Source organism: Leucopleurus acutus, assembly GCF_964270905.1.
Source record: "Leucopleurus acutus genome assembly, chromosome: 2".
Classification (NCBI taxonomy): Eukaryota; Metazoa; Chordata; class Mammalia; order Artiodactyla; family Delphinidae; genus Leucopleurus; species Leucopleurus acutus.
Window position 1 is genome coordinate 64,627,840 of NC_139143.1, and position 13,635 is coordinate 64,641,474.

A 13,635-nucleotide genomic window follows, 5' to 3' on the forward strand; every position below is an offset into this window, starting at 1 on the left:
GAGAAAAAAGGGTGGCTCTGTAGAGCTGAGGGAGCCTCCAAATGAGAGAGGAGAGACATGTGCATTGCACTTTTCTCTAAAGACGTATCAGTCAGAATGGTGAATAAATGTCTCCCAGCAAAGGGAAAGCTTTAGCAAAAGGAAGAAAATCATCACTGAGGTGATGCTTTTCTACCCTCTGGGTGAATTGTAAGGAGCAAAAGATACCCACTTAGCTGTCTATATTTCCAAGGCTGGTTGGCTTCTAGATGAATCCCAAAGATTCCTGGCTACTCTCAATAGTTATATTATTTCTGAATAAGGTCCATTTTTGAGTCTGAAAACCCTAAGGAATTGGCTTTAATTTGGCTCTCCTAGGATCACCTCATTCTGCCTCTGGATGATCCAAAACCCGGGGAAAGAAAAACACACACACACACACACACACACACACACACACACACACACAAAGAAAAAATTTATCTCTACTGACATCACAACTTAACCAAACTCCTACGAAAAAATGTTATTTAACATGTGTAATTTAACATGTAATTTAACAGCACACTTTCTTAGATAAGGACCAGGGAATGTCTATGGCTTAACCTCCTTAAGGAAATCTTATAGTCTGGCTTTGAGGAACCAGGCTTCTCCCCACAGTTCAACCTCTTCCAGTGATCTGTTGTTTCAAATTAGTCATTCTCACAGTGATGATTCCAGTAAAGCTTTTTTTCTGTTAAGCTGTGGTAAGTCAAAACCTACTTCAGAGAATACAAAGTCACCACTCTGGGGGGCAGAGGGGGCTAAGAAAAAAACATGGTTTTCTGTGTTTTCAGTTGTTTAGAAAGAAAGAAAACCTCAAACTACTAAACCAGAAGAGACCTTTTTTTTTTTAAGTGGTCTACTTTGGGTTTAGCATTTCATAAAGGAACAATGATTGACTCTACTTTTGATGAGCACATTCAAAAGGTTTTGGGGTTTTGACATTCCTTGTGTTCCTTCTTAAAGAAAAATAACTCAAGGAACTGTTAATATCTCTTCCCTGAAACCAGTACTTAAAGCATAGTAAGCTACAACCCTGTGTTCAGAAAATCCTGAAGGCATCCTAGCAGAGCTCAGAGTTAGACAGATAAAAGTACCGGTAGTACCACAACTAGCTAATGGCATCAGTCATCACAGGATGCCCAGCACCATTCCTACTCCTCTTTGCTCTAATACTATTATCTAGGAGGGCCCACTGACCCAAAAAAATGGTCCCGCAAACTTCCTGTGACCATTAGAACTGGTGTACTTGGATGGATGGAGTCATATGAAGAAGAAATGGCTGAGGAGAATTTCATTGTGAGGGTTGGGAATACAGACCGTTAGCCAAAAGAAGGGTGACTACCTCTCTGACTTTCTCCATGAAGTACCTGGTCAGAAACCTGACCACATAGAGCAGATTAATCAACAGAAGAGTTTCAAGGAGAGCAGGTGACACATTCCAACCTGGACTTTTAGTTTTGTTCATTAATTTATTCAACAAACATGTATTGTGTATCTTCTAAACGACAGTTTCAGCTTTAGTTACCTAGAATTTTTCCTCAACAGTCTCCCAAAAGCTCCTGGTAATGCTAACGACCAAATAGCTCTTTCTTTTTTTCTAATTCTATGAGTTAGGGCGCACTATATTTTTTCGTCTGTAGCCTCAAACCCCCATTGAATAATCTAGTCAAAGCTGGATAAACAAGCACACACGTCCTTGAGGCAACACAATTATAGATTCACTACTCTGAGAAACATACCCATTGAAAGACTTTTGCCTTATAATGAAAGTTATTTAGTCAACAAATATTTATTGAGCACCTAATATGTGCCAGGCACTGGGTTAGGTAGTGTGAATACAGTGGTAAACAAGGCAGAAAAGGTCTTGCTTTTGGAGTTTTTTTTCTAGCAGAAAAAAAACCCCAGATATTTTTAAGTGGTTAAATAAATAACAGGCAGATTCCTGGCTTTAAAAATGGAGCCCACGTGTGTGGAGAAAACCTTCTCAGATGTTTGTCTCTATGAGGAAAATGAGAAATGCAGCCATTTCTGGAGGAAGAAGAAGGCTAAAGAAAGGTTTGGGTTTTTTTTTTTTTTTTGGTTTAGTTTGGTTTGGTTTATCTTTCAGTGACAGGGGATACCTGAATATATGTACATGCCGGTGGAAGTTATTTCATAGAGCTAGTTTGAAGATTTAGAAGAAAGAAGAAAATTTTTAAACAGGTAAAATAAGGAAGAGGAAATTAGTGCACACAGAAGGTCCTCTTCCTCCACCGTATCAGATGGAAGAAAGATCATTCAGATACAAGTGGGTTTGTGTTTTGGTGGTAAAAGTGAGGTTCCATGGTGGGAGGAGGGGAGGAAGTTGGTTTATAAAAGGAAAAGACATGATGTAGTTGTCTCAAACAGTGAAAAAAACATGCTTACCAGGGAACCGGAGGAAAAGTGCTGGGCTGTGTTGAATGCCTATTTGAAATTTGTGATCACTAATGTAAAGCAGTGGTTCTCAGTCAGGAGTGATTTTGTCTCCCCACCTTCTGCCCGGGGACATTTGGCAATATTTGGTGACATTTCTGGTTATCACACATGGGGGCAAGGGCATGCTACTGGCATCTAGTCGGTAGAGGGCAGGGTTACTGCTAAACATACGACAATGCACGGGCAGGACAGCCCTCACAACAAAGATTTGTCCAGCTCATAACGTCAATAGAACCGAGACTAGAAAACCCTGATGTAAAGTGATGTCATATTTATGTACAGATCATCTTGGAAAAGTTACAGAAGGAGACAGTGATCCTCCTTGTGGGCAGAGATGGAGCCACAGGACAGGATGAGAAAAGGGCTTATTTTCATCCTATATCTTTGTGTACCTTTTAAAATTTGTGCTATGTGCATGTATTACCTATTCAAATCTATCACAAGACAGAAATAATTCACTGATAAATAATTGATTTGGCCTTCCTTGGTGGTGCAGTGGTTGAAAGTCCGCCTGGCAATGCAGGGGACACGGGTTCGAGCCCTGGTCCGGGAAGACCAGGTCCCACATGCCATGGAGCAACTAAACCCGTGTGCCACAACTACTGAGCCTGCGCTCTAGAGCCCGCGAGCCACAACTACTGAGCCCGTGTGCCGCAACTACTGAAGCCCACGCGCCTAGAGTTCGAGCTCCGCAACAAGAGAAGCCACCGCAATGAGAAGCCCGCACACCGCAACAAAGAGTAGCCCCTGCTCACTGCAACTAGAGAAAGCCCGCACGCAGCAACGAAGACCCAACGCAGCCAAAAATAAATTAATTAATTTATTTTAAAAAATTGATTGGGGGCTTCCCTGGTGGCGCAAGTGGTTGAGAGTCCGCCTGCCGATGCAGGGGACATGGGTTCGTGCCCCGGTCTGGGAAGATCCCACATGCCGCAGAGCAGCTAGGCCCGTGAGCCATGGCCGCTGAGCCTGTGCGTCTGGAGCCTGTGCTCCGCAACGGGAGAGGCCACAACAGTGAGAGGCCCGCATACCACCAAAAAAAAAAAAAAAAAAAAATTGATTGGATGACTTAAGTAGATGATAGATAAAAATAAAAATAGTCAATCGGTTTGTGTCATTTTTCTGCAGCAACATCCGGCTGCTAGGATGCCAGCATAAAGAGAATGGGATTTTTACAAGAGGAAAACAGGGACGGTAACAGAGTATTTTGGAATTCAGGGTCTTTCCAAGGTTCTGATTGTAACGACAGATCGTGGAACCTAAGCTGGATAGAGAAAAGAGTGAAGATAGAGAAGGAGCTGATGGATATATAAGAAAATGATAGCATTTATTAAGTAGATGTCACAACACAGTAAAATATATATACATATTTTTAGGAGAGAAAATGTTGGACCAACTGAGTTGGGAAAAGGACATGATGCTGTGAAAATAAGGTGTCTGAAATCAAATTCCAGAGGAGATGTTGTTATTTTTAATGATGAAAAAGTCTAGGGAGAAGTCATGGTAACGAGCATTTGGAGAAAATAGGAAAAGGTTATTGTGAGACCAAGGTGAAAAGGCAAGAAACCAGGTGTTTGAACGGATCCCTCAGAGCAGTGGCTTCTTCTGGAGAATGAAGTACCTCCCATAGAGTGGCTTATTAATAATGGCAGACACTATTGTTTGACATTCTACGATGTGTTAGATACTCTAAGTCCATATCAGCCCCTTTTTGTCCAAAAAAGTCAAGTGATCTGCCCAGTGATTGCATAGTTAATAAGTAGAGGAACAAAGATTCAAATTCAGGTTTTTTAGTCCAAAGTCTGTGCCCTTTCCACTATGCCACATCTCTGCCCCCAGGAAAAGGCAAATTGTCATCAGATCTATGGGAAGTTGGGTGAGCTTAACACTGGCAGTAATATTGGCAATGGAAACTCTGTATAGTGGGAGATGGAGGGGAAAGAGAATATAGTGAGGAGAGGAGAGCCTGGCGAAGATGCAAAGATTTGCCTCACAGCTCTTCTCACCCTAGTAAATTCTTCTTAAAGTGGGCTTAAGTCATAATGAATGAGGAGGCCATGGAAGAAAGAAATAATAAGGAAAAACTCCAGATCTTAGTGATTTCCAAAAAGGACACTCATAATGTTTATCTGTATTTTAACATAGTTTTTGTTACATGTATTCTGTTCATTAAAAATGCACAAAATAGGGCTTCCCTGGTGGCGCAGTGGTTGAGAGTCCGCCTGCCAATGCAGGGGACACGGTTTCGTGCCCCGGTCTGGGAAGATCCCACATGCCGCAGAGCAGCTGGGCCCGTGAGCCATGGCTGCTGAGCCTGCACGTCCGGAGCCTGTGCTCCGCAACGGGAGAGGCCACAACAGTGAGAGGCCTGCGTACCGCAAAAAAGAAAAAAAAAAAACCCACAAAATATATATAAATATTAGTTATATTATGGGGAAACAGCTTTAATAACTGACAATCAAAGAGTTTTGAGGACTATTAGAGTTGGTTGCCCAAAAAGCATTCAAAATCTACCACCAAATGCAGCCCATATTTTCCTAACATGTCCTTCCCAATCTCCACGTTCTCTCTACTTACGTAACTCTTCTAGTCACACGCGCGCGCGCACACACACACACACCCCTACAATTGCACTGGAAATATACATGCTGTATAGGGAATGGACTGAGTCCTCAGAAGATCTCCCTTGCTTCTCTGTTAGCATCACCTGATGGCTCAGGCTATGCATTTACAAGTAAAGATGCTGCCAGTGGGACATTGGCCTTTTAGTCTCTTTAGCTTATCATGTAAGCCTAGTCCTCTTTTCCCACCCCTTATACATTCATGTTGCATCCATATACGTGAAAGACAGCCTCCCCTGAGGTAGACAGTAGACCCACCCCAAGAGGTGAGTTAAAACGTGCCATTTTCAGTGTACCAAAGTGTGCTAGGCCACTTAAGATGAGTGTAGAACACCCTGGTAGCTGCTTTTCCCTGTCTCTGCAGCTTCACATGGCAGCCCAGAGTTTCGTGTTCATGTCCTCCTCCTGTCTGGCTCGTGGACCTTAGGTGAGATGAGGAGCTGTAGAACTGCTGGACCCTGTGGTCTCAAGATCCTCTTGGTTCATGTCTTCTCTCTTGACCTCAAGTGGACTTAAGAAGACCCTCATTCAAGACAACATTCTCAGTGCCTATAACAAGAAACCATAATGGAGAGAATCCCAAAGTGCTTTTCTTAGAGCTTATATAAGCCAAAAAATGTCTTAGATTCCTCAAAATTGACCAGAGAGGGCTCAGATACATTGACATATAAATGGTCAGCATTGGTGAGATTGAACACAGCCCCCAGGTAGCTGCTGCGGGCCCACATCTGGCCAGTAGTGCAGTAGTCCATCATCTTCCCCTCCATGAGCACCAGGTCCTGGGGGTACCTAAAATTCCTCGTGTAAACCTTGTGGTTCAGGGGCTGCTTGTTGCAGGACTGACCCCGGAAGTACACTTTGGAATACACAAAATACAGCCCAGTTTCATTGATCACAAGGCTGCCCTTCTTATACTTCACCCCAGAGACCAGGGCAATTCCATAAGTGTCTTCCCATTCCAGAGGGACGGATCTTGAGTTGGGCTTGCCTGAAACCAAACCAGAGAGGAGCTTTCAGCCAGGAATGCTCATGTATCAACAAACCAAGCTTCCAAGGCAAAATTGTGGACCATGCCTTGAGCAAATGCTTTTTACCCCAAATGACATAGGCCATATTGAGCCAGGTGACAGATCAGGCCTGACCTGTTACTGAATTTCTTCACACCTTTATCAAATTGACGTCTTCAATTTTATCATCCACACAACTGGGACAATAGCATATACCCCTAATCAACTGCAGTGAGAAATGATTGGGATGATTTTAGTTCTCTGGAACAAAGGTTCAGAACTAGTACCAAAACTACTAGGGTTTGAGGTCCCTTCATGAGGTGAAAAATCAAATCCAAGGAACTTCGAAGTTCTAAAGTTGGGAAGGACCTTAGGGATCATCTAGTCCAATCTTTACCTGCACTAAGGATTCTTCAGTGTGGGCGAAAATCCCCTTTCATTTGTATCCCCACAGCATTATGTACATGCTTAAGCGGAGAATGCTGGAATTATTGCTTGTGCACCTGTCTTTCCCTGTTAGATTGTAAGCTCCTTGAAGGCAGGAGCCGTGTGTGGTTCATCTCCATGTCCCCCAGGCTTGGCACACAGCATGTGCTCAAGAAATGTCTGTTTATCTAAATTGGATCATTTTACAGCCTCTGCTGAAATAATTTCAGGGACAGCAGCATACCACTTTCCATGATACTTATCCACTTTTCAGATATTTGTGGACTTTACACTGGGAATGCCCATACTACCTTGCTATCAAATCATTTCACTCCACTACACGACCACTAGTGCCAGGACTGGGCCTCCCTTCTCCTTTTTCTACTCATGGAGAAAGCAGAGTAAAGCTCTTACAGAAAACCAGGGAAACACATACTAAAATAATTCATCATTCCCCATCTCCCCAGCTCTCACCGCTTGGATCTGTGCCCCAAATTCCCTAAGGGTCATTGGAGTGAGTGAAAAGAGTGAGCTCCTTATGGGCAAGGATCACGTCATAAGCAGCTCCATTTCTCCAGTTTAGAACAGGGCCTTGCCCAGAGTAGGGGCTCAATGTGTGTGTGAGGTTGACCTGACTAGAAAGATGTAACTCCTCTTGGGTTTCAAATACCGTCACTGGAAAGTATCAACTACTGCAGAGCACAGTCATGGAGACCAACCAGCTCTTCTGCTTTCTGCCAAAGGCTTTCCCAAGCCCATCTTCCAGATACAGACCTGTTAAATGAGCTGCCTTTCTCAGCTCCGTTTTCTCAGAGGATGGATTGGGGTGACCTGTTTCATAGAGAGATGAAAGATATATGTAAAAAATGAAATAACAACTATTCTTTCTGTGGGACTCTAAGCTGGGCATTTAAATAAAAGAAGTTTTATAAGCATAAATGGCAACAGTCTAACATAGCCAACTCATTCAGGTCCAAATTGTAGGAATTACAACAGCCTGTATTTCAGAAACAGAGAGGTAAAAAGGAACTAAATTAAAATAGACACATGCATAAATTATAATGCTACAATAAAATAAGAGAAAGCTTAGTTTATAAAGATGTGCCATATAAGCTATTGCATTTATAACTGGCCACAACTCTTTGAGGTAGAGATTACTGTCCCATCTTATAGACGGCAAAACGAGCTTAAAAGTTGGGTGACTTGTATACGTATAACTGAATCCCTTTGCTGTACACCTGAAACTAACACAACGTTGTTAATCAACTATACTCCAATATAAAATAAAAAGTTATTTCCTGATAAAAAAGTAACAAGTTGGGTGACTTATCCAAGAAGACCCTGTTTACTCAGTGTCAGAGTGGGACTGACACTCAGGTCTCCTGAGTCCAGATCCAAGGCTCTTTCCTCTCTGGCTCAGCTGCCCTTAGGACTCTGCAGGACAAAGCCTGAAGACTGCTAATCTCCAGGCCACTAGGTCTTCCCCAATGGCATTCTACAATCTGCCCCAAATAAATTATCCTAAGATCTCAAACACCTTGAATGCTCCTCATTGAACGTGTAATTATGTACAAGTGTCCCCAACCATGTGATCTCTGCCTATCTGTCCAGCCTTATCTTGCTTACTCACCCACACTAGACATAGCTGTACAACAGTTCTGAACACACCCAGCTTCCCTGCCTCTGTGCCTTTGCCCATGCTGTTCCTTCTGCCTGGGATGCCCTCCCAAACAGATCTCTGTGCTAAATTCCTATCAACCCTGCAAATACCATCTAAAATACCTCTTTTCTTGCAAAACATTCCCAAGCCTTTCTAATCAAATATGCTTGTTTCCGCCTTTGAAACCTAGAAGCACTCTGTCGTCACCTCTCTTGTCAGTTTTGACTCCCCTTTTTCTGTGGTAACTGTATAATTCATCTTACTCCCCAAATAAACGGCAAATTCCTTACTATATGTTTAATCCACCAGAGTAATTAGCTTGGTTTCTACCCCAAGGCATGTGATCAGTACATGTTTGCTAAATTAAATGGAAAGATTTAAAATAGACAACAGTTCTCAAAATAGGTACTAGTTCTCTGACTTTAGATATTTCAGTGGAATAGTTCTACCACTTAACTAATGAATTTAGCTAAGATGTTCAAGAAAGTTTCATAGAAAGGCACTCATCCACATCAGGCTCTTCATGATTAGCCTGTAAAACTCTATATGGCCTGAGAGTGCTCCAATCAGCTGAGGATATGATGTAAGCAATGATTACCTCTGTAGCCACCCAAGACCACCCACCATGAACGAGGTGAGGTGTTAGTGAACAGGAAAGGCAAAACTGAGTCTCTTCTATATTCCTACACCACAAACCATCTGTGCAGCTGATCTGGCATTCAGCCATGAACTGACAGGAAATGGAACAGAGAATCACATGTGGTATATCCCTCGCAGTGTTATTCTCATAGAAGGTACTCAATAAAAATATCTGCTGGATAAATGATGGAATAAATAAAGTAGAAATATATCCTATATTTTGGTGATGACCGTAGCCTGCTCCAGGGTCTCTGCACATGCCATTCTCAGTGCTGGAATGATGTTCCCAGCCTCCTACCCACCCATACACATACACACATCCACATTAACAACACCTCCTTAGAGGGGACTTTGCAGACCACTCAATCTTAGGTCACACTTAGGACAACTTAAAAGTTTGTTGTCTGTTTGCTTGCTTTTGTTTATCTTCTCTAGCATGCTAAGAGCTCCATGAGGGCAAGCCACTTGTCTCTCATTCTGTCATCACCCACTACCCAACACCCAGCCTGGCACACAGGAAATACTCCAAGAACATTTGTGAATGAATAAAAGATTTAATGAGTTAACTGTGGAAAAATGAAAGTGAACCAAATAAGAAAGTTTAAATAACCTACAATAGAACCTTCCAGAGAAAAATCACAGTTAACCTGCTGGAGTATAAATCCTTCTAGATGTTTACTAAGAATATAAAAATATGCATATGTCAATATTAAACTAAACACACTGCTTTATAACTTGTCTTTTATCCAACAATATAGAATGCACAATCTCTATGGCATTAAATGTCCTTCTAACATATAGCTTTTAGTTGCTGCGTATTATGCTCTCATCTGAATACACTGTAATGTATTTAACTGATTTCTTATTAAGAAGCATTTAACTTTCTTCTGACTGGTTTATTATAAATAGCCTTATAAGGAAGTGATGAACATCCTTATTATAAATTTTCAGGCACATTTTGATTATTTTCTTAAATAAGAAAGCCTTAGTGATGAGATTACAAGGTAAATTAACAGTTTTAATCCTGTGATATTTTTTTCCTGACTGCTCTTTAGAAAGGTGTAGCAATTTACATGCCCACTGACTCTCAACTGTTGAAGCAGACCCTTTTCTCTCACATTTATGCCAACCTGGGGTTTTGTGTTTTTTTTTATACTTCACTAATTTGATGGATAAACCTGGGTATCCCCCTTTTTAAATTTTCATCTCTTAGCTCATTAGTAAAGTTGCTAATTTGATTTCTGTGTGATAATTCACCAATTTCTGGTCCATCTGGGTTGATCTAGGAAAGATACTTGATACTTGTTTAGTGGGACAAGTGGACCTGACTGATCTGTTCACTTGACTTTTAATTACTAAAATGACTCCAGAAAGTGGGTGAAAGATGAGTAATTAGGTACCCATTTTACCAGCCACGTTCCACTGATTTTCAAATCTATCTTATTTTAGAAATCCTCCAGAGGCTTTATTTTTCTAACAAATGTTTTTACTCTGCTTGGGTACATCTGGAATTTCTAACTCTTTAGGGACTCAGACCCAGAACTGGAAACCAGAGGATCCTAAGGATGGCTCCTACAAGAGCCTACCTGCTAGGGCAATAGGGTGACTTGGGTCTCTCAGGCATATCCTAAGAAACTGGAACAGCCTCCCCTTACTGGGTAGCCAGTGCTGTCTTCTGTTTTCTTCCCAATTTCTAAGGATGAGATTTACCTATTGTCTTTGCAGAGGCATCTTGCTTGTCATCTTTATTCTCATTCCATGGCCATCAGAAAAAGACAGGAGTTTCCCTGTGTCATGAGGCACCAGAGCATGTACTGGGAAGCACTGTAAGTGACAAGGCATTAGGAGCCTATGTTCCTTCTCACCCCAGTTGCACACCAGTAGTGTTGGGCACATCACCTAATCTATCTGGTGTTTTGTTTCTCTTCTGAAAAATGAGATGACTGGACCAGATGTTCTCTAAGCTCCCTTCCAACTCTTACCAAATCTAAAGTTCAGTGAATCTTAGTTTAATGAGTTGCAGTATTCTAAATCTATCTGTCCACAGTTTCCAAAACTATGTCCTGAAACTTTAGAAGGTCAACGTTCAACATTTTCATCTTCTTCCTGTCCTGGATCTCATACACAGGTTTTTCCTTTATTATCAAAGGTAGCTCACGATTGCCTCTGTGAGTGAAGTGGGACTACCCTTTGAATAATGGCAAAAGTCTTCCTCCAAGCTTTCCAGTGGCTGCAAAAGAACCATCCTAATGGGGATGATTGGTTGCCCACTTTTTAAAAGCTTAAATATATCTTATGAAAAAATTTTAAATAAGGTCTGATTCTTAACTAATCTCTTATAGAGATTAAATAGGAGAGCATGGGTCTTTCCTAGCAGCAGCTTTCTCTGCCTTTACCTCCCCTTCTCTCCCGAGAAGTTATAGCCACAGCCCTGTGCATGGGAACCAGGAGGCCTGAGGAAGGGGACAGGCCTGGAGCCAACTGCTAAGGGGCAAAGGTCCAGGGTTGTATATGTGTGTTGCTTTTCCCAAATTCAAGCAGAAATTATTTTTACTTTTGTGTGATACTCAGCTACACTAATTTTGAACAATTAAATTCACTTCATATTTTAGGGCAGCTCAAAGAACCAAAATGACCAGAGATTCAGCATTGGTTAGGATTCCTCTTTCATAGTATACATATGCCCAGGAATGAGATGGAATTCAAGGCATTCCCCCAACATGGTTCAGCGCTAAGGACTATCTTTCTAACTCATGTACACGCATGAAAGGACTCACCTATTTGCTTCTCCAAAGACGATTCTGTATGCCTTTGGCTGGTGGACTGGTGAAACAAAAAGAGAAAAGGTATATAATAAATATGAAGTTCTTTAAGCAAAGGAGGCAGAATTGTCAAATAAACTAAGCACTGGAAAGGGAATCTAAACACCTTAGAACCTCTGCTAACTCAGACTCCGGCCAAGTTGTGCCTCTCCATGCCTCAGTTTTGTGATTTGGAATAGTTCCGATATTTTTAAGTATTTTCAAGGAAATTTAGTTTGTCCATTTGAACAAATTCACTTGTAAGCAAGATTCCAAGTTCCTTTTCTTTCTTGAATCACTGAGTATAAGGTAGGTAGCAGCCAACTGAGAAAAGAAGAACTCTAGTTACCAGTCCTAATTTGGCTCTGATCCTTCCCAACATAGATAATATTCCTTCCGCTCATTTGAGCCCCCATTTCTCTGCATATAGAACAGGATGGCTAGAGCAATTCATTTCTAAGACAGGAAAAAAGGATTGTGAAGTACTTTGCAAGCAAGACTGTGGTCCACATGGATCACTGTCACCTTCCTCCCTCCACTACAGCAGGGCTGTTTCACACCCATGCCTTCAGGGCACAGCAACCCACAGGGCAGCTTACCTCTCTGAGTTCGGCCAGTTCCTTCTGCAGGTGGAAGAGCTGAAATAGTCCCAGTCCCAATCCAACCAGGGCCACCAGAACCATGAAAAACATCACAAGGAGACACAGGCCTGTGTTGTGGCCCCTCCTCTTCTTCAGAGGTGGTGGTAGTGGCGGTGGCCTCCTTTGCCCGGGCCTTCCTGGCACAGAGGACGGACAGGGGAAGACTGACCCTGGAGAAGCCCAGGGAGAGTTGGCACTGCTGTCCACCCAGAAAATCTGGGGGTACGGGTAATTCAAGGGCTGCTGCATGGCAGCCAGTGCCTCGGGCCAGCCCCCAGCCAAGGGTTTTTCTCCTTCTCAATCCTGGGGAGTCCCGGGTGTCAAGGACGGGACTCCTGTTTCTGACTGCTCGAGAGAAAGGAGCCGGTGCTCTCTTTATAGAGTTCCCAGAACCCAGGGAAACACCTCTCTTTTGTTCTTTCTTTCCCCCTTTCTGCTTCTCAAAGAGACACCCACTCACTTTGCATCTGAAGCTGAGAAGCCTCAAGAAGCTCAGAGCAAACCCGGGGCAGTTTCCGCCCACAATCTACTGATAAAAGCTTTCAAAACCCCAATTGCTGCTGCCTTGCTGCCTGAAAGGCTGGTAGGGCGGGCTCGTCTCCTCAGGCCCTGCGAGAGCAGGTAGCAGCAGCACAACCCTGTCGACTTCGGCCATTGCCCGGCTATGGGGAGAGTGGCCAGTGGGGCTCGCTCAGGCACTGAGGGGCGAGAGCACAGAGTCGTGGCCAGAGAAGCCGCTTCTATGTCTCACCTTTTGCAGGAGGGAATCGTCCCCCTGCTGCCAGCCCTTCCCCACACCCAAATACTATTCACCCCAACATAGCAAAGCAACATAATTTACAGGTTACAAACCTGCTCCACCCACTTTGTAGAGGTCAGATCAGAGGTTACAAACCCATCACCCATATGCCTTACGGAGCCCACAGGCCTGCTTTGCTTATGCCTCACAAGTGTTCTTTCTACTGATTGTCCCCTTTAAAAATGTGGATATTCCATATATTTTTAAATTTATATTATCTTTATATTATGTTTTGAACCGCTAGACTATTGGACCGTCTGGAGACCCTCTCTGCACAACCAACCAGCTGGGCAGCAGCTGCTCTTGGGGATGGGACACAGATGTTCCAGGCTGCCCAGGCTGCACACCCTCCACTATATTTCTCACGCACCTCACTGTGTGAAACGGCTTTCCTGGTCCCTGTAGGCCTTTCTGTTTGCCATATCTGTTATGGTCGTCAGATGGCGCCCAGTTAAATTTGGATCTCAAATAATAACTAGTTTTTAGGATAAGTACGTCTTAAACATTGCATGGAATATAGTAAAAAATTGCTCCATTTTTATCTGAAGTTCAAATTTAAC

General features: G+C 42.8%; 1 protein-coding gene across 1 annotated transcript; it reads right to left on the reverse strand.

Annotated features, from left to right (window-relative positions):
• Positions 1-5,695: 5,695 nt before the first annotated feature.
• Positions 5,696-12,525, reverse strand: FASLG (Fas ligand; the record flags this gene model as incomplete). Its single annotated transcript, XM_082833426.1, has 4 exons — positions 5,696-6,090; positions 7,310-7,366; positions 11,612-11,657; positions 12,235-12,525. The coding sequence occupies 4 exons, from the start codon at positions 12,523-12,525 to the stop codon at positions 5,696-5,698; spliced, it is 789 nt and encodes a 262-aa protein (XP_082689552.1).
• Between the last annotated feature and the right edge of the window lie 1,110 nt (positions 12,526-13,635).